General features: G+C 39.5%; 1 protein-coding gene across 3 annotated transcripts; it reads right to left on the bottom strand.

Moving 5' to 3' along the window:
* Positions 1 to 424: 424 nt before the first annotated feature.
* On the bottom strand, positions 425 to 20,920 carry capns1a (calpain, small subunit 1 a). Of its 3 annotated transcripts, none has more exons than XM_086057191.1 (12): positions 20,901 to 20,920; positions 16,942 to 17,051; positions 11,105 to 11,161; positions 10,985 to 11,021; positions 10,802 to 10,894; positions 8,632 to 8,689; positions 8,284 to 8,348; positions 7,958 to 8,026; positions 7,065 to 7,143; positions 1,678 to 1,794; positions 1,530 to 1,588; positions 425 to 1,447 (listed from the first exon to the last, which is right to left on the bottom strand). In XM_086057191.1, exons 3-12 carry the CDS (start codon positions 11,149 to 11,151, stop codon positions 1,421 to 1,423), a joined length of 651 nt encoding a protein of 216 aa, XP_085913317.1. In that variant the 5' UTR covers positions 11,152 to 11,161; positions 16,942 to 17,051; positions 20,901 to 20,920; the 3' UTR covers positions 425 to 1,420. The 3 variants fall into 3 exon arrangements, with proteins under 3 accessions (XP_085913317.1, XP_085913316.1, XP_085913315.1); XM_086057190.1 differs by lacking the exon at positions 20,901 to 20,920 and adding an exon at positions 18,647 to 18,738; XM_086057189.1 differs by lacking the exon at positions 20,901 to 20,920 and adding an exon at positions 18,551 to 18,701.
* Positions 20,921 to 21,275: the final 355 nt, after the last annotated feature.

Here is a 21,275-nt window from a genome sequence, read left to right as displayed (position 1 = left end):
TGTTTAGAGACAAGCGAATTAGTGACGCATGTTTATCCAAACAGGCCCATGTTTCACACTAAGTATCAATATGAAACATAAAATACTTTTTTCTTGGTGTTTATTTAATTCCTATTCAAGACGTTGTAAGTGTTTTTCAAACTTTTTGGAGTCAAGGCACATTTATTTAATTTTAAAAAAGCCCGCGGCACACCACCATCTGAAATTGTGATAAAGCTTATTTTAACAATATAAGTGTTATATTGTTTATATAAGCATTTTTTAACATTGAAGAAAGACGTTATATTATAACGTATAAGAATTAATATTGTTTGTTGGTTTTAAACTACCAGCGGTGATGAAAAGGCACGTCTCAATCACTTAAATGTTGGTCATTCATAAAGTTGGCCATCAACCAGTGTTCTTCAATTCAAATCAAAACACATTGAATACACCTCCTTTATTTGAAATACAGCACACGTGTCTATTTCAACGAGCAGTTAAAGTGGAACTACAATGACAAAAACTTTGAAAAAGGCACCTCAATTATTGGCTGCATGCATTAGTAGCATACACATCTAGATTGTTTATTCATTCACACATTATGCTGGTTCAGGCATAGCCATAGAATGCAAAGTTGTAACAAATAGTAAACGTAAAAAGACAGTAACGTGGGCATGTGACACTAATACTTAATGTAAAATGCCATAATAGAGATCAGCCTGTCCAAACAAAACATTGTCTCTGTATGTTAACGCTTGCTATAAGGAGAGGACAGTAGATATAACAGATGTCCATTGCTTGATGTACAATTCATGTTTGATTATGTAGTTTTTCATTAGAACCAGCATTTGCAGGCTAACATGTACCGGTACACACTTTTTTTTTTTTTTTGGATGTAATGCAAAACTAAATTGTGACAAAAAAAATAAAATAATTTAAAAAAAAATATGGCAATTAATTCTAAAGTTGATCCTGGCTTTACACAATTTAACCGCGAAATGTTTTTTGTTAAGTGAAATGTATTTGATTCAGCCCAACTATTTCACATTTTATGTGGTCTATAATTTGGAGACAGCTCTTCACATTTCATTTGGGCTCGAGTGCAGCTCAAAAGCAAATGACTTAAGCTCAGCATGCAATTAATCACGCTGGCTAAATGCTTTCTCTTCAGCGGTGTGAACATTGTCAGTGAATGTTTGTGCTTCCCTGGGTTGATGCAGCATAATTTCTGCCTTACAAGTAATATGGCACAGTCAACAATCCTTAAGTGTTTCGTGAGCAGGCATTACTTTGAAAATAACATCTGCAGACAGTGAGTGGGATGAATAAAATAGGTAGTTGTTGGAAGGTGAAGAAATATATATATATATATATATAGAGAGAGCGAGAGAGAGAACATCTAAACAAAGTGGGTTCAAGTAGGAGTATCCCTCTGGGCTCAAGAATACATGGTCAATTGAAGCCACTGAAAAGACACAAGCACAGAGAAGATAATAGATTGGGCTGCTCTCTTCTATTGATGTCATACAAAGGTGAGATGTGATTACCTCCTGAACATTGACTTTGATAGTCCCATTGTTGTCCTTATCCAGCGTTTTAAAGGCACCTGAAAAAGAGCAATCGCGTCACTAATGTCCGAGCGCCTCAACATCAGAATGTAAACCCATTGCAGAGCAGGCTCATTTTATAACTTACGGCACATGGCGTCCAGCCTTACGAGACAGCCAATGTAGTTGTCAAAATCCATGTTGCCGCTTTCGTCGCTATACCTGCGAATTATCATCTGGAACAGCTGCTCACTCAGAGGAAAGCCTGGAGAAGACAAATTTAACAGCCCATATTAAATCCATCAAATGAAACTCTTATTTTTTAGTATTGTATTTTTATTATTCATTGTACCAGAGATACATGAGTAATGCAGGTAGAATGAAACATTCCATGGAATCTAATCTAAAGACATGCATGCCTTTCCATTACCCCCAAAAGTATCATAATGCAGTAGCATTAGAACCAAGTTAGAAAATTAAATGCTTTTAATAAAATAAATGTCATGCTTTTCTCCCAAAATGCTACAAATCCATTTGGGTTATTCTGATAACAATGACATTTACACAGACCAGCTAATTTGACAAACATTCACTACAATCTCTGCTCATAGACTCAGTATGAACATGTTCAACAAAAGATAATACTGGGAACAATGAATGGTGAAAAGTTCTGGTGGAATTTTCATTGGTCTTTCATCTTTAATGCTCGCAATTTTATACTACCAGTAAGAACCATAAGACTGCATATTCTCAATTGAACTATTATGCCAGAAAGATAGAGACACGGCCTTGGAGCCTTATTCTGCCAGATGTGGAAGAAGGTTCGAATCTGTCCAAAATAGCTACAGTGCCTTGAAAAAGTACTCACCCCCCTTGGCCATTTACCTAATATGTTACATTACAACCTCTAATTTAACTGATATATATATATATATATAGATATATATATATAGATATAGATATATATAGATATATATAGATATAGATATATATATAGATATATATATATAGATATAGATATATATAGATATATATAGATATAGATATATATAGAAAATAAAAAACTGAAAATTGCCATGTGCATATTTATTGACCCCCTTTGTTATGAAGCCCCTGAAATGCTCTGGTTCAACCAATTACCTTCAGAAGTCATGTAAATGAAACAAAGTCCACTAATGTGCAATCTTAAGTGTCACATGATCTGTCAGTATATATACACCTCTTCTGAAAGGCCCCAGAGGCTGCAACACCAAATGAAGAGGCACCGCTAACCAAACGCCACTATGAAGACCCAAGAACTCCCCAAACAAGTCAGAGACAAAGTTGTTGAGAAGTACAAGTCCGGGTTGGGTTATGAAAAATATCCAAATCTTTGATGACTCCCCAGGAGTACCATCAAAGCCATCATCATCAAATGCAAACAACATGGCACCATAACAAACCTGCCAAGAGAGGGCCACCCACCAAAACTCACAGACCAGGCAAGGAGGGCATTAATCGGAGAAGTAACCCAGAGACCAAAGGTAACCCCGGAGGAGCTGCAGAGTTCCACAGCACAGGCTGGAATATCTGTCTATAGGGCCACAATCAGCCGTACCCTCCACAGACCTGGGCTTGATGGAAGGGTGGCCAAAAGAAAGCCTTTACTTTCATCTGAAAATAAAAAGGCACGTTTTGACTTTGCACAAGGCAAATGGGAGACTCTCAAAATGTATGGAGGAAGGTGCTCTGGTCAGATGAGACTAAAATTGAACTTTTTGGCCATTATGGAAAATGCTATGTCTGGTGCACACCCAACACATTTCATCACCTCAAGAACACCATCCCCACAGTGAAACATGGTGGTGGCAGCATCATGCTATGGGGATGTTTTTCAGCAGCAGGGACTGGGAAAGTGGACCGAGTCAAGGGAAAGATGGATGGTGCTAAACACGGGGATATTCTTGAGCAAAACCTGTATCGGTCTGTCACTGTTTTGAGACTAGGACGGAGGTTCACCTTCCAGCAGGATAATGATCCCAAGCATACTGCTAAAGAAACACTTGAGTGGCTTAATAGGAAACATATAAATGTTTTGGACTGCCCTAGTCAATGTCCTGACCTCAATCCAATTGAGAATCTGTGGTCAGACTTAAAGAATTCTGTTCACCAGTGAAAATCATCAAACCTCAAGGAGCTGGAGCAGTTTCCCTTGAAGAATGGGCAAAAATCCCAGTGGCAAGATGCGGTAAACGCGTAGAGACTTCTCAAAAACGACTTGCAGCTGTGATTGCCGCAAAAGGTGGCTCTACAAAGTACTGACATTGGGGGGGTGAATACTTATGCACAATGATGTTTTCTGTTATTTTGTCCTATTTGTTGTTTGCTTCACAATAAAAAATGTATCACGTCTTCAAAGTTGTGGGCATGTTCTGTAAATTAAATGATGCAAACCCTCAAACAATCCATTTTAATTCCAGGCTGTGAGGCAACAAAACACAAAAAAAGTCTAGGGGGGTGAATACTTTTTCAAGGCACCGTAGATAGAGATACAGTAGTGATCTGTGAATTGTCTTGACTTCAAATATTTAGTATGATGATCTTAATTAAAAATACTGATTTAACATTGCCAATAATTTGAATATACACAATTGAAAGACTACTGTTGTGTTTCTGCAGTGATGAGAAACACTTGATGGAAAACGTTCTGTTCAAATTGTTCCATTACTTTCGTGTTATTTAATAAGCGATGGAAGTAGGTGTGTAACAGATGCCATTTTACGCTGTGTGAGTTCAGGTTAGTAAAAAACCTCACTCCTCGGAGACTTCAAAAGAGGGCGCTGGCCAATGGATTAGCATCACGGGCTTTTCGACTTCCAAGACAGCTTTGAGGCCCGAGTAACTTTGGAGCAAAAATGGCCATTACAGCGGTGCTGTGACACGGATTGAGAATCAGGTTTATGGGGTCTTGAGTGTAAAGTACAGGTGTCAAACTCAAGGCCCGGGGGGCAGATCTGGCCCGTCACATAATTTTCTGTGGCCCGCGAACTAGTGCTGAATGATTTATCGTTTTGGGACTGAAATCGCGATCTCAGACAACGGAATTTCGAGATCGCCAAAGACGCGGTTTCTTTAAAGGGCACTTATCCCCCTCGCTCACCATTAGTGGCATGCTACTGTGGGCATGTCCAGTGCCAAACTGGTTTAAAAAAAGTGTTGTCCTACTACATGCTGTCGCCCGTACTCCCGGAATTCATTTCGTTTGTGGCTGCTTGAATGCTAAGCTAGCTTGCCCTATAGCAGCACGGTCTTTATTTATACTATATGTAAGTCCGTACAAAGCAGCAACGAGTTGCGTGCTGCGCATCATCTACTCCGTTGTGACAAATAAACGACCCCACTAACAAGTAGCGTTTTAACCGCGGAGGCGAACGAGGGGTCGCTAAGTGTGCTAATCGCTAAAGTGAAATGCAGAGTCGAGAATAGCAAAATAAGTGCTCAGGTGTACAGTAGACGTTTTGAAGCCTGAAGCTGGAGATCCAGCAGTTATGAACAGAAATGTTGTATTACAATAAGTACATATCTTGACAAAAATTAAGGCGAGGGCTACATTTGCAATTTATCACACGCTCTAACACTGGCCGGAATGCGGCAACGGCATAAAGAAGAAGCAGCAGTGGAGAAATGTTCGATGTTACAGCAGCAAAGATATGGGTCACACAGAGACGGCGGCATAATGTCGCCGTTAATGCACAACATTAGCAGCAAACATTTGGAAACAAACCTATGTAAATATACGCAGTATCTATGTATATGCACTTATATCCATGTATATACATACTTACATACATCTACATATACAGTATGAAGAAACACTCCTATAGCCTGTCCATAGTACAGAGGAAAAATAAGTAACAGTGCTGCAATGAAATATAAAGTACAGCATTGGATAAAAATACAGTAGTGGGGTATGTTGAGTATTGCATAATACAAGCCCAGGTGCAGGACTGCACAATTGCACTAATGTCCGCCAGTTTGTAGAGACTACACAATGTTCGTGTTAAACAGTCTGAAATCGGCAAGCAAGAAGGAGCGGCGGAATCTCTCCTTTGCACAGCGACGGTGTAACAGTCTATCACCGAAGGAGCTGTGGAGTGCTGTTAGAGTGCCCTGGAGGGGGTGGGCCGGGTTGTCCAGCATTGATGACAGCTTAGCCATCATCCTCCTGCCCCCCACTGAATCCACCGAGTCCATAAATAACCGAATCCCAAATATTCTCGTAGTGATTTTTACACTCACGATTACTGTTAGGACCAAAAGATTCAAATAATACCATGATATGTATTTCAAGCCATACCGCTAAGCCCTCAGTCTCTGTTTGAAGCAGTTAAGGCTCTAGCAAAAATATGGGAAAAATATTGACTTATGTACAAAGAACATGTACATTAGCACAAAATGTGAAACATTTTTGGGTTAAAAAAAATATTTTTTATACACACAATTGCACATAAATACATATTTATACTTGACGGCAAGTAGTACAGTAATACTTGAACCATTTTTAAAAACTTGAAAAAGGACTGCCTCCCTCATCAAACCTCGTTAGTGTCCTTGCATTATTAGAGTAATAGCTTTTAATGTTTTTGGTGGTATAATGGCATTTTGTGTCATGTTTGTAAATGTTACTGTATATTGTGACTATTGAACTGAAGCTTGATTTCAAGAAAATCGCAAATTAAACCGAAATCGCAATATCAGTCAGAAAAAAAAAAAAATCGCAATACAATTTTTTCCTAAAATCGTTCAGCCCTACCGGGAACGCAAATCATGAGCGTCAACTTCATGTTTCTTGCTAAAATACTACAATTACAAATTGTCTTCTGTCTTAGTTGTTGTTATCCTTTAACATGGCGATATAGCAAACATTTGTGTTACACCAATTACCCCTTTTAAAATAAATTGAACATTGAAAACAAATGTTGTGACACACTTCTGATTTCAAAGCTAGTTATCTCATCAATTTGTTGTGTATGTGTTAATATAAGGCGTTCATAATTTATATGAGTTCACAGTCATAATGGCTTTCCGAGGGAAACCATAACTCCAATCTGGTCTGTGACAAAAATAGGTTTGACCCCTCTTCTCTAAAGAAGGCAAACTTAATGCTGCATGAGTGCATGTTAGTAAGAAATCTCACTCCTCAGAGTGTTCAAAAGAGAATGCTGCCTGCTGAATTAGCAGCATGGCCTTTTAGCTCCGCAGTCAGCGCACGCGACTTCCAACTAGGCTTTAGAGGAGGTGTTGCATGGACAGTGCAGGAATCTCCACTGTTACAAATGTACAGTACAGTATCTTTAATTTCCCTAAATAATAGCAATATGGGTCACTATAAGTACTGTTTTAAAATGTTTTTTGTAAACGATCACACATAAAAGCTGAAGAAGGAATAGTAGATTAAAAAATGTGCATTGTTTCAAGATGCATAAAGGACATTTTCAGCAATATTTAAACAACAAAATGTCAGACAAAAAAAAAACAAAAAAAAAACAAACTCACCAGCAGCTCTGAAAGCATTCGGCAATTCAGCAGCCCCAATAACACCTGAGCCATCTGCATCATAGGACTTGTATATACCCTAAAAAGAAAATCGATTTTTCAAACATGCATTCAAATTTGGAAGCATATGAATTGTCACAGTATTTATGTAAGGAAACTTGACAAGATAAAACTGAAAAGGATTGTAGTCATAATGTGCTGAAAAAAATAACAACTTTGTAAACAATAGAAATTCGAGGCCTTTTAGGAAGTGCATCCCATTTCCAAATTGTTTCAGAATGTCAGGAATCAGGATGCAATTTTATGCAATAGACCCCCCAAAAAACTTAGTTTACCTGATACAATTTATTTTAGGACTTAAAATAAATCATTCATTTTTATGTGCCGGGTCCGCTGATAGTGTAGTGGTACACACGCCTGAGTTGTGTGCGGGCAGCGTGGGATCGATTCCCGCTCAGTGACAGTGTCTATGTGTGCCCTGCGACTGGCTGGCGACCAGTTCGGGGTGTGGTCTGCCTTCGCCCATTGACAGCTGGGATAGGCTCCAGCAACTCCCCGCGACCCTATATAGGATAAGCGGTTTGGAAGATGACATGACATGACATTTTTATGTGCCTTAGTTGTTTTGGTGTTTATTTCCCTTATGGCATTAATAAAGTACAACATTTTACCTATCGGTATTTCAAAAAGTTTATTATCGAGGGGAATGGAATGTTACTTGACCACTTTTGCAATTGCAAAAATACTTGGCTGCGTTGCCATTGTTGCACAATACTAACAACAGTCGTTTTCTCCCTGACTCATTGCTGACGATGAACACCGACCACAGGAATGCAACAGCATAGAAAGGAAACACCCATGTAGAACAAATGCATCAAATCTGCCATACTTGCCTGCCATTTCTTTATGTTATTCCAGAGGTATTTGAATTCATGGAAGCCAAGTTTTCCAGTACTGTCACTCTGGAACATCATTAAGGTCCACAACGTTCATCAAGCACAGGCAAACACGTCCTGTCATATTTGCCTAAGGTGTAATTCAGTCGACCTTACTCAGCATGCACACCCAGTTCACACCACACTTAGTTGAACGTGCTTCGTTTATGCATATCAAACTGGCTAATTGTGCCTGTTTTGAATTATGCACTTCAGTAATGTGTTTCTCATTGTGCCACCTATGCAACACAAAAGACAAAGCCCTCTAAAGATAGAAAGGATACATCCATGACTGCCACCATGCTTCTGCAAGACTCAATAGTGAAACCATCTGTCTTCAGATCTCCATCTGAAACACACACACTTTTTTTTCTTCTGCAATATCAAATACAGTGCTATATTATGCACGCACAAATTATGATAAAAGGATTTTTACGGATTGATAAAATTATTTCACATAGGAGAAATCAACATTTGAATAGCTGTCCACTGTAGTGACCACTGTCCGGGGAAGGATTAAGGTCTGAGTCAAATCAGACTCCAAAGAAACCACAAAAGGCAGCAGACAGTAACACATATCCACGTATCTATCTGTAAAAGAGGTGTAAAGACTGTATCACAAAATAACTTACGTTTTCCAATGATTTTGTTTAGGATGTTCATGAGTTCAGCTGGACTCACTTCCATGTCCTGTGAAAATTTTTAAAAGTGCTTAAAGGTTGTAGCCATGCAATCTAATTTTTAACCATTTTACATTAAACAACGTTGAATGAATTAGGAACAAAAAATGGTATCAAAAAATGAACAATATTTTGTTCACATAAAAAACAAAAGTACCGCTGAGTGTGAGCTGAATCCCCCTTGAGGGATTATACTGAGTGTAATAAATTACATGAAAATGAAAATATATCTGAAGTCCTGCACCACTTGGAATCCAGCTGATATACATCTCTAGTGAGCTTCAAAAAGGACATAGTGGTTCCTCAATTATGGTTTCTCCTCTCGCCTCCATGATCCTATATGGGGAAGCACTATCAAAAGTACCGTATTTTCCGGACTATAAGTCGCTCCGGAGTACAAGTACAAATTTTGGGAGGAAATTGTGCGCCGAGTACACGTTTCCACCGAGCTACGATGGTAACATTTAGCTAACATTCACACATGTAGCATACAAGAAAGTTACTGTAAGATAACTTTAAACTCACCAAAACGGTTCGCTATCGCTAATGCTATAATCGGGATCCCTAATCGTTATCAAATGCTCATCTTGTTCATGTCTATGAAAATACATGTGTATGTAATGCATAGATTGATAGTATTTTCTGTTTCTTGTGCAGTTTCACAATATAAACAGGCAACTTCGCTGCACACCTGGAGTCAGTGGAGTTTGTTTGTGAATGTTTAGCTATTTGGATAAGCTGGCTTCCTCGACTAGCAAGGCCTTAACAGTCAAATTGTCTTTTTATCATACCATTCTAATTACTCATTTAACAAAACATTAGACTTTAAATTATTCATGCATTTTAATAGCTTTTAGGATGTATCTTATGTTTCTTTATGTGGGTTACAATAACATGTGAAATGATATAGAAGTAATTGTCATGGCTTGTTAGTGCTGGCTTGTATTTATGATGTTTTACCTCCCTCTGCAGGCGAGAGGGAGACAAAACATCATAAATACAAGTCAGCACTAACAAGCCATGACAATAATAATGTGTTAATAATTTCACACATAAGTCGCTCCAGAGTATAAGTCGCATCCCTGGCCAAACTATGAAAAAAAACCGGACTTCCAGTCCGGAAAATACGGTAAATAGTGCTAGTAGTTGTCATTTTGGATGGTCACTACACACAATTTAATTATGTAAATCTCGCACAATGGATGGATGGATTTCTAAAATGAATTTAGTGACATCACAAAGGGGTAGGAATATGTCGAGCAGCTCAGCTTGTGACACATTATATCTAATCACTAGGGATGTAACAATTCACTCAAGACCTGATTCGATTCGATTTTCGATTTTTAAAAAATTGCTACCATGCTTGTCTCTGTGCACTAGTGTGGTTCTACAGCCATCCACAAGCCCAATACGCAACGATGTTTGGCGCAAAACCATAATTTGATCTACACATTCGAAATGTGCTATGCATCTGCAATGAAAAAACGTTTCAAAGCATAATTTTCCAGATGAATTTAATCAACTCGATTTTCGATTAATCGAATCGATTAATCGGGGCGAATCCATGTTAATTTGATTTTCTGACTGGTCAAATTCAGATAAAAGCATACAATTCCATGAGAAAATTATTTCCTATCTTTGCAATATGCATATTGCATAGGCCATCATTGCGGGTTGGCCCAATCCTTATCCTCCACGAATAGCGGAGGTCCACCGTAATTTCCCCTCAACGACTGAAATGTAATCTCTGGGGGGAGTGAACAGAGGACCAAGAAAAGAGGAGTTTGCAAATAATGAAATTAGAACAACCAACAGGGTCAGAAGATAGAAAAGTCATGTATGTGCTCAACACTCACAAAACCAAATTGGGCAATAAATCTTGTCTAGGCATGTCACCATATAGAAAGACATCTGTATATGCTAACGATATTGAAAGTGGACAATTTCATTTGCCCCATTTGTGGTTCACTAGTCACCTATCCACAGTTTTTTATGCAGAACCCATGGCCTCTCGCACACCTATACATGTAATTGTTTTGATGTGATTAACACTTTAAACCATGAATACAGGCAAGTAAACTGACAGACAGATGAGTTGGGGGACGGGGTGTTGTACACTCACATCTCCAGCGAGCTGCTGGAAGACTCTGCGGAACTGTTTCTCTTCATCGCTCTCATGCTGCTCTGCATATGCAATAGGTCTGCGAGGTGCAGGCTTTGAAGACATGACAAACATTGTGATTAGTCTGAGTTAATAGTGCAGTGATCCACACATTGGGGTAAATAGGAAAGGCCTGTCACTCACAGGTTCGGAAGGAATGAACTGGGCCGGGTCGATGTTGCTGCAAAAGTACAATTAAATTGACAAATTTAAAAGACAAAGTAGATGTTTTGGTATTGGATGGCTCATTTTGTAGTATCTCACCCGATGACATTGATTAAGCCACCGATGAACTTTCTGGCAAATGACATCTTCAGTCAGCTGTGAATATCAAATGGTACACAAATTATGCAAAAATTAATACACCACAAATTTTACACGGGTCTGGATTCAACAGTATCTGGTTTCAGTCAAAAACAGTAATTGTGTTGGTGTCATTGTGACCAGTTTGGTGTTTCCAAAGATATTAGGTGATTTGGAACCAATTTTGTTGTAAATTGTACAATGACAAAGATTCTGATTGTATTCTATAAAGCAGTGGCAGCTCGTCAATAGCGGTTGCTATCCACACCACTGATGATAGTCACCACAATACTTTCCTTGAAGACAGAAAATTTATAGTATATAGTATAGTATATAGTTAAAGTGATGGTGGGGCCGGGATGTCCATGTTTTCACTAACACGTTCATTTTATATATTTTTTTGATCAGGAAAATGAAAAGAGTTGTCATTTTCTATTTTATTAATACATTTGGGAGGAATTAGGAAATAAGTGACTCCATGAATAAAGCTTCTTGTTAATGAGGAGAAATGGCTGCGTCCCCTACCGTTCTATCCTTGTTCGGTCGGAGTCACTGGAGGAACCGATTACAAACTCTCCATTGGAAATCATTGTACTTTCATTACTTCTTTGCTTAAAAAAAAAAAAACACTGCTTCTTTGCTGATCACAGTTAGGACGGACGAGACATTTAACACCAGTCAGGATATTTACAGAGACTGAAGTGGGAATGAGTGGACGTGCACATTTATTTGGATGAGAAATGGCCACAGTTTTTTTTCAACCGACAACACGCCGTCCAATTTGGAACGTAACAGCCGAAATGGTGCCTTCCAATGCGGCCACACTCGGCTGTGGAGTCGAATGCGCACGTTCAAGACACCCCCCTGTGTTCGATGAGGTCTTAACCTCACTCTGACGCCGCTTCACTCTCGCGGCTGCAAGCGGTGTCGGACAACGCACGCGACTGCTTGGGAGGCAACCCCGTGACATGAAGACGCAGGCTCATGATCACCTCCACACGCTGCGCGGACAGTAAGGAGCTAATGTTGTTGTACTAACGCCTTTTGTTTTAACGGCCTAAAGCTAGTTGTTGCTATTAGATATGCTGTTATCCTACTGTTAGCCGGGGAGGGAAGGTTGGGTGGGGAAATAAAGATCCATGCTTGCCTGATTGGTTGCCAGTCGCCGTCTGCCTCCTGAGAGTTGACACGAGTTTAGCGTCGCTAAATGTCCGAAATATAAGCAGTCGGGGTTCATGTGCGCATTCATGCTCTTGTCCGCTTCAGCCTGTGTAAGTGGAGTAGCATCGCCACTAGGGATGTTCCGATCAGGTTTTATGACACCGATACCGATCATGCATGAGTGAGATCAGCCGATACCGATCACATGAAATACCTGTATATTTGTACATTTATTTATGGTGACTGCTATTATGCAATATTATCTGAAAAAAACAGCCATACAAGAAATACAAAACCGTTGCTGGTACAATACAACAATTACTCAAGTCACAAAGATAGTTGAAAAACCAGCTTTTAGGAACACAGTTTTTAACAGATCAAAATAATCCGCAGCCTCAAAAGACTTAATTATGCAAAAAGTCAAATAAATAACATGCCACCTAAACATTGCATGGTTCAGAATATAATCAAAGTAGGAAAAATAGTCACATGCAGGCTTCACTCGAATAAACTATTCAATGAGTTCTTAATTGAAACGACTCAGGAACTTGGTTTCTTGTCTTGTGCATAGACAAACTATCTTGTGCATTTGTCAATGAGAAAAAAAGTAACGCATCATGCATAACACATTTTGAAATACACATGCCTCGTTCGAACATTGTCATTAAAAGCAGTACGCGAACGAAAAACTCCCCTGTTAGAATCAACGACACAGGACTGACATCCAAGCTCCATTAAACACTTGTAAAACTTAAAGTGGAAGTCAACCCAAACATTTTTTTCAAGAATATGTTCCCAGCAGGCCCACTAGTTGAAACACGGCATTCTGATTAGTATTGTGTTTGTGGAATATGAGTTAGGCAGCAAAATGCACTCGTTTTTAGCCATCTCAGGGGGCAGCCATTTGTCTTCTGTCGACTGAAAATGACATAAAAACTGCTCACAATGACCAATTACGGCTGACCTGTTTTGAATCGGAGCCGTGATCGGTCGTTGCCCCCGGAGATGGCTAAAAACGAGTGGATTAACGTTAATTCCACAAACGCAATATTTATCAGAATGCCCTGTTTCAACTAGTGCGCTTGCATAGAACATATTCTTGAAAAAAAAATGTTTGCGTTGACTTCCCTTATAAACAGCATAATAGGCCTTATTTCAGGAAACTTTCGATGCGACAATAAACACTCTGGTGGAGCTCGATCAGGCACTACGTCTGTGAAGTATTTGCATCCCGATAGTACGTAGCGAGGCTCGAAGTGGGTGAGTAGACGGCGAAATCCGGTGTCTTCCACCACAGAGAATGGTTGGTCATCAAGTCCGGTAAATTTAATAATTTTCCTGGTTATTTGCGTTGCCTTTTGCTTGTCGCGCTGATATGGGTTTGAGTTGGTCAGCATGGGCTGTGTTAGCTGCCGTTTCATTGTTGCTGCTGCTGCTTCAATGCAGTGAGCCTCATAAACTCACCATAGTCTTCCAATTGCTTGTTCTTCAAATGTGGGATTAAGCTGGTTGTGATGAAACTTGTGGCCATGCTCCCCCCCGAAGTATCTTTTCATGGCATATATTACAAGACGCAAACTACACACAGCACACGCCGCATGAGCCACGGGTGATCGGATTCTTTGATCGGCAAAAAAAGGCTTTGATCGAATATGCCGATCACGTCATTTTTCACAATAATCGTCCAATCATTATCGTTGCCCGATTAATGGGAGCATCCCTAATCGCCACGGTTTTGATTTTGTGGAGGTGATCATGACGACGCCACGTTTTATGTCAACAAATCCAAACTTTTGTGCAGAACACTTTTATACTTTCACAGGTTGAAGTGGACAAGGGTAGTAATGTGCATTTGCATTTTGGTGGCGATCGGTCGCCGTTTTAAGGCCCTGATACACCAAAACGACATTCACCAACAGTGACAGACGCTTATCCCCTGTGGTGTCCGACCACTGTGGGCACGTCACGCAGGCAAAGCACACCTCAAAGACAGACAGCGACGCTGAGCATTAAAGTACCTTCTGCGCATGCATAAGATGTAATACCCTTCCATACTATCGGCGGCGGTAGTCACCATTTATCATGGTTAGAAAACTCAAACCAGAAAGATGTTGGCCGGGGGCTGATTATAACAACGTAAACAATGCATTCGGCTCTATTATTCGCTCACGATGAACTCCCACACGAAGTAAACATCACGTTTTTGACACGGTATTGTGAAATACTTACATTGTCAACCCTCGCTCTTGTACTTGTAAGATTAAGGCAGCGGAGGCGTGCTCACTGTTTTTCCGCCTTTGTCACTTCACGTTGGTGCTCCGCGCGCTGATTTGCTAGCTAACAGCTAATCAGAGTGACCAAATGTCACGACTGGCGACACCGATTCAACAAACGTAAACGCCCCCAAGATGCTTACAGACGGGTTACGACACTACGACGGTGGCCACTACACTAATCAGACGGCGCTTAAAGACGCAACAACGCTTAACGACCTCCGACATCGGTTTGGTGTATATGGGCCTTTAGACAACAGAACTGACAAAGCGAGCAATATTACCATCGTGACGTAGACCACTGAGACCGAAAAAATAACAAGCCCAGACCCAAAAAGGGGCAGGGCACTTTGTGCTAAATCTAATCACAAAAAAAGCCCTTAAATCACTACAGAGTCTGTTGAAGGGAGCATTTTAGTATTTATGTCATTTTTACATGCAAACCTTTTATATAAGTGCCAATGTTAACCTCATCCAAGTGTCACTTTAATGATGAGTTGTTTTGTTTATCTGTGTTTTCTAATTTCATGGCATACTTCCATCTGGGGCGCATCCTAAGGCACTAACTCGCTTTGAAATTTTGACATAAGATCACGCTGAATGACCACCATTATAGTCACTGAAGACAGATGTGTAGATGACTACACTATTCATTGTTCTTGTTTAAGGTAATTAACCATTGTAATTATGACAAAAATGTTCGTAATGTTCTGATTGTTGTTTAGGGTGAAACAGGCATGTTTTATTAAGCTGCTGCTAATTTGAAAAGTTTACGACAGTGGCTTTGTGTGTTTAAGTATGGTTAAATGTGTCAGATAGGGCAAAGTTAAACGGTAGAAATGTCTTCCATAATTCAAATGTCATGTAATAATTTAGTCAGAAAGAGAATAATTTTCACAATGATGTTTCCAAGCACCAGTACAATAAGAGGGACATCAAAAAGTAATTACCCCAATTTAATTTAACCTACTAATGATTTTTCCCCCCAGATATTTTCATGCTTTGTATATGAGTTTTAATACTCATTTCAAGGTTTGTATAAAAAAACAAAACAAAAAAAGTTTAGTTTAGTCCCGTCCTCTTCCTGTCACCCATTTTGGAAATGACGTGATTATAGGTGGATGCCCGTCGTGGATGCTGTGACTGAATTTCTTGCTTTGTGCCATGGATGTTCTTTTGAATTTGAGTTTAAAGTAATGAACCTATGTCTCATCCCCAGCCACAATACGCTTGTGAAAAGATCAAATCACCTTTTTTGACACTCAAGAAGTTCCAAACAAGCTTCAATTTGGGGCCTACTTGTGTGCATCTGTGTGTTGTCTGGGAACCTACATGGCAACAACCTTTGCATTGCATTGCAGTTTCATGATTTTTGCAGCACTTCCATGGCTTATTCCGAGAAAATCAGTGATTACTGGTGACTATGATCTTCTCTGATCAGTGCCTCGACCCTAGCGCTATTTCCATATACAGTACACCGGTATATGTAGATGGTCTACTGCTTCTTGGCTTGTCATAGATATCTTTCAAAGCATGTTCTTTGCGTTGATGCTGGACAGTGGACAACCAATTTTTGACCATGCTGTAGCAGCTTTTTCATACCCATTTTGCAACCTTTTGAAAATGTCAATTGGTTCAATTTTTGTAATTCTTCCAAAGCAAGAAATTCAATCACAAGTCTCCGTTTCTGACTTCCAAATTAGCCTTCAACAAGTATTTAGATACAAACTTTAAACATTTATTGGGGAAAAGAAACATTCTGGAAAAAGAATCCTAGTTAAATTGGGCCCTTGCTTACTTTTTGACTGCCACTGACGATACATAATGTATTTGTATGTAAATTATGGTTTTATATTTAGTTTTGAGTGACACGCCCACCATCCTATTAAATGTTTCCTGGGTGGTACAACTCTGCCGCACCCCGAACGCTAAACGACGATCAACAAAGTGTATTTTGCTGTTCTTCAGGCCTTAACAACAGTGAGCTAATTTTACACAACCCGTACAATTAGGAAGAGGAAGTGAACTGCCTGATTGGTATCATTTGTTCCCTGACGCTTGGAAATGAACACTACGTGTTATTTTTCACTGTTGGATGGAATAAATTGCGGGGGAAACCGCGTCAGATTCGTGATTAAAATATTTTAAAAGTACACACCGTTTCAGCAGTGCTGATTGAATTCAGTCTCGAGCGTACAACAGCGTTATTTGCCTGAGTTAGCTAATACAGTATCGCTAACACAAAGCTAGCCAGCTAACTATGGACACAACCTTGCCTGTCGAATTGGACAAACCATTTAATTTAGCTTGTCGTTACCCAGCTATACATGGGTTGACAATTATATAACATGCGCAAGGACTTACCGTAGTGGGTAGCGTCACTCAAGTTGTTAGCTGGACAGTCGGTCGGGGTTTGGCAAGTTTTGAAGCAGCTGGCACTAGGATCCGTCACCACAAACACACCCTGACAGCCGCTAGCAGAGAGGAGCAAGCAGGACAAGAGTATGTCCTACAATACAAGTTGTAGCCGTCCTTCTGCCAGAACCGCACCTCTCGTTTGCATGCATATTGTTACATGACTGCCATCTACTGGAATTAGACCAAACCGCAAGCACGACATTTGAAAAAAAAAAAAGCTATTGAGATTGAACACACACGTAGGTAAACATATTAAAGTCAATGTTTGCTCCAGTTAATTTCGCAGCAACAATGCTTATCAGTGAATAATTTTGCTTATGCCGCATCCATAACAGCTAATTTTTGGATTAACTTCCTTCTTATCATGCACAGCTCCAGGATTTTTTTTCTCTACACATGTGATAAATATGTGATATTTGATGAACATGAACATATTTTATTTAGCATATTATTTAAACTAATATTGTGTTTTCAAAATGGAAAATGTTATTCGTGGAATTACCTCTTCCCTCCCCCCTCGTGATATTGCTATTTTTAATGATTATTTAGGCCTACTGCACTCAATTATGATAGTGGTACGGGGGAGAGCTAAGTATTTTTTTCAGATGGTAGGGTCTACTTGGTGTAAAAGTTTGTGAACCACTGAACATGATAAGATAGTTTTCCTGTAACATCACACAGCTCAGTTTCAGTACTTTAAAATGTGCCAAAGTAGAAATTTGATTGATAGGCAATGATTTAATATTTGAGTTTGGTATGAATTAGTGTTTGACTGCCACGATACTGGTTGGAGGGACAAAAGCTAATTTGACTGTTTAATTTGGAATTTGGGGTGGAACGACTGAACATTTGACAAGGAAAAGATGAGACTGTGACTTTCACAAATCTCAATGGTCTGTTCTTTTCCAGGAAAAGAGAAAGGGATAACCATGCTGACTGAACACCGAGTCTTATAACCTGGACATGTTTCTTTGCTGATGTCTGCTAATTGTTATATGTTTGACCGTCCTCCTAGCATAAGTATTTGCCAGCCAACTTCCTCTCTTTTTTTTACTTCTTCTCATTGTAAACCCATTGAAAATAGTTAAAAAATGACAGTCGTGTGTTGCAACCTTTTTATTTTTTTTTATTTTGTAACGGGCGTCAATTAGGCTAGGTTGCGACCCAGATCGGATTTTTTTGCCCATATGCGACCTGTACCTGATTTTTTTTATGACAGTCTGAACGGCTCAATTACGACTTTTTCCAGGGTCGCTTTCGTATGTGGTCCTAGATCGGATACATATCCGATCTTTTTCCAATGCGTTCGCGGTCTGAACGGCCAAGTCGCATCTATCCGACATTGACGTCATACGCAGCCCAAAATGTGCTGCACGCAGGTGGAGGGAGACTGCTGGCAGAGGGGGGATCGAATCTGCAAAGTTGTTTTGAGTAACACTATTGACTTTATATTTTACTTTAATGTATTCCCACTTGAAACATGCAACATAAAGTGGACATTTATGGCGATCGTAGTAGTTCAGCCAAGGCTCAGATTGGATCATTTTTTACGCACGGTTTTGACGTGACGTCATCGTAAGTGATGTCTCCATGAAATCAGATGTTAAAGCGTCGCATCGTGATTTTCCCCAAATACTGTATTTATTTCTACCTCCTATGTGATCATTTGACTGTATAAATGCCGAGACACGCTGGACCACATTTACTTCCGTAAACACAACGTCTGGACTCGGGGGTGACGTCATCTCTTCTTCTGCACATGCGCGTTACTTTGGCGACGCATGTGTTCATACAGCAGACAAGACCGAGGTCGCATTTATAATGTAATATGAACGCTTACACAAAAAAATCGGATTAAAAAAAAAAATCCGAATTGAGCATTAAGACCTGCGGTGTGAACCTAGCCTTTGACACATATTTTGACTATATGGGCCGGCCCGGTCCCTTGTCCTCTATATACACAGTGCTTTATATACTGTATTTGTATGGCTTGGCGAAATTTATTTTTGTGTATGTGAAAGTTGAAAGTCATTTCAGGGGGCGGCCATTTTGCCCCATGTTGAGTGAAATTTTCATCACAGTTTCCCACCGAGCAACTGTGATGTCATTTTCAGTTGCAAGAAAGTGGCAAAATGACCGCCCCCTGAGATGGACAAAAACAGGTGGATTTTACTGATGAACTCATATTCCACAAATGCAATATTAATCAGAATGTCTTGTTTACACTAGTGAATGCGCAGAGAACATATTATTGTCAAGATAATTTGGAGGTAGATTTACCATTTAAGAGGTTCCTCTGTACAAGCACAAAAGAATGACAAGATGTGTAAATGTGTGTTACAGTGTGTGTTATTGTTACTTATCTGCATCAATGCAAAATAAAATGACATTAAATTTCACAGCTAACCTATGTCAAGTCTGCCCCTTACATCAGTCATGTTGTATCGATTACATGTCTCTTCCTGGTAAAATGCAAAATAAAAAAACACTGCTCTTTTAATAAATCAATTATCAACTAATGATCTGACATCAGTCCTGGCACCATGATTAAACTCACCGAGTATTTTCAAAAGTTAGTGTGCATTGCACCATACTTGACAGTCCCTTGTGGCATCCGTCCATCCGAGCCGGGGACAAACACACTCACATTCACACCTTGGGCAATTTAGAGTGTTTAATTAACCTATTTTGCATGTTTTAAAATGTGGCAGCGACCCAGACTACCCACAGAAACCCACGCTGACATGGGGAGTACAAGCAAACTCATCATGCTGCCTTGTCTTGTGATCATCATAAATAACATACTGCAGTATAATGTTCATAAACTGTTAGAATCTATGTGTTTCAGTGTAGCTGTTTAAGATTTGATAGTGTATGATGTGCAATGCAGAAAGGAATATCTATCCTTCAAATCCCACTCCAGCTAAAATTACTCCATCCATGAAATAGAGGTATCCATGGTTACATCAGGAGCCATGTTCAAGGGTGCCCGAGTGTGTCTATTCTCAAGCAGTCGCGTCCACCCCCCCCCCATTCATCATTTGAATACATCGCTCTGCCACCTCAAGGTTTTTCTAAAGCTATGATTTGCCTTTGCAAATGTGATTTGCAGTGTATGCTTTCAATAATTTCGATGATGATAGACTGCTTATTAAACATCTCTGAATTATGAATGCAAATATTACTTGGGCAATTACCTGCGTGACTTTGAAGGATTGAAATGAAGAGCTTCAATATTTCAGGGGTATTGAGGCTGCGGGTCGGAATATTGTATAGTAGCATCCCAGTGCGACATATTTGCAGTCTTCAGAACAACCTGTTTCCTTGACAACGCAGTTTTATCATTCAAGCCCATTGCTACCTTGTCTCAAAGCAGGAATCAAATGTGGCTTAGATTTATGTTGCAGTAAGAATTCACAACACAGCTCAGAATAGAGTGAAGATGTGTGAAGCGGGGAAAAATAATTACTACTTGCTTTGCATATTCAACGAGTGATTTATTTTTCATGTAGCCTATACAAAAATAATCATTGGGCATGAAATTAAAGCAGCACTGTATTATCGAGACTTACATTTATGTTTGATAAATGCATTTAAATTCAGGACAGTGAATATGTGAACTCAACATTTGATCTATTTGTGGCAGAGATGCTATACAGAATATTGTATAGGTCAATCTGGGGGTGGTTAAAGCAACATCATGTAGTAGGTTTACCTTAAAATTACAGCTTCAAAATAATATAGCTATCAGCGTGTGTGAGTGGGCTATATATATTCCCTGGCTTGTAATAAATTGTCTCTGTCATTGTATAACAACACCTAGATTACCTAATTTTGTCAACTATAGTATTGCTCTATATTTTTGTGTTTATCAGTGCTAGTGGATTTAAGGGAAAACGTCTCACCTGTGTGTACTGACCACCAGCGAGTGACCGGCGCAGGAATAGCAAACGTAGCATTAGCGCAGCTGACGTAAAAGGGCTAATTGTCTTCAAAGGAACGGGAGCTATTTGATTGTACTATTTATCCATTGATTTTACATATGGATTAGGCCTGTTAAATGATATTGCAGATGCTATGGTTTGTCTTTAACGGAATTGAAATTCATTTTATATTGTTAATGAATAATTGGTATGTGGATTATAGTACCGCAAGTATTGTTTTTAAATTACTGCATGTGCACACTGGAATTGTTATTCATTGAAATGTATTATTTATTTGCGATTTACTCGAACTCGGGTACTGTTTATTGGGCCGGTTCCTATTGTGATGGCGAACTA

This window comes from Filicampus tigris, chromosome 17, assembly GCF_054856515.1.
Source record: "Filicampus tigris isolate MCC_2025a chromosome 17, RoL_Ftig_1.0, whole genome shotgun sequence".
NCBI classification, from domain to species: Eukaryota; Metazoa; Chordata; class Actinopteri; order Syngnathiformes; family Syngnathidae; genus Filicampus; species Filicampus tigris.
The sequence above is the reverse complement of the archived record's forward strand: the minus strand, read 5'-3'. Positions and strand labels throughout refer to the sequence as shown.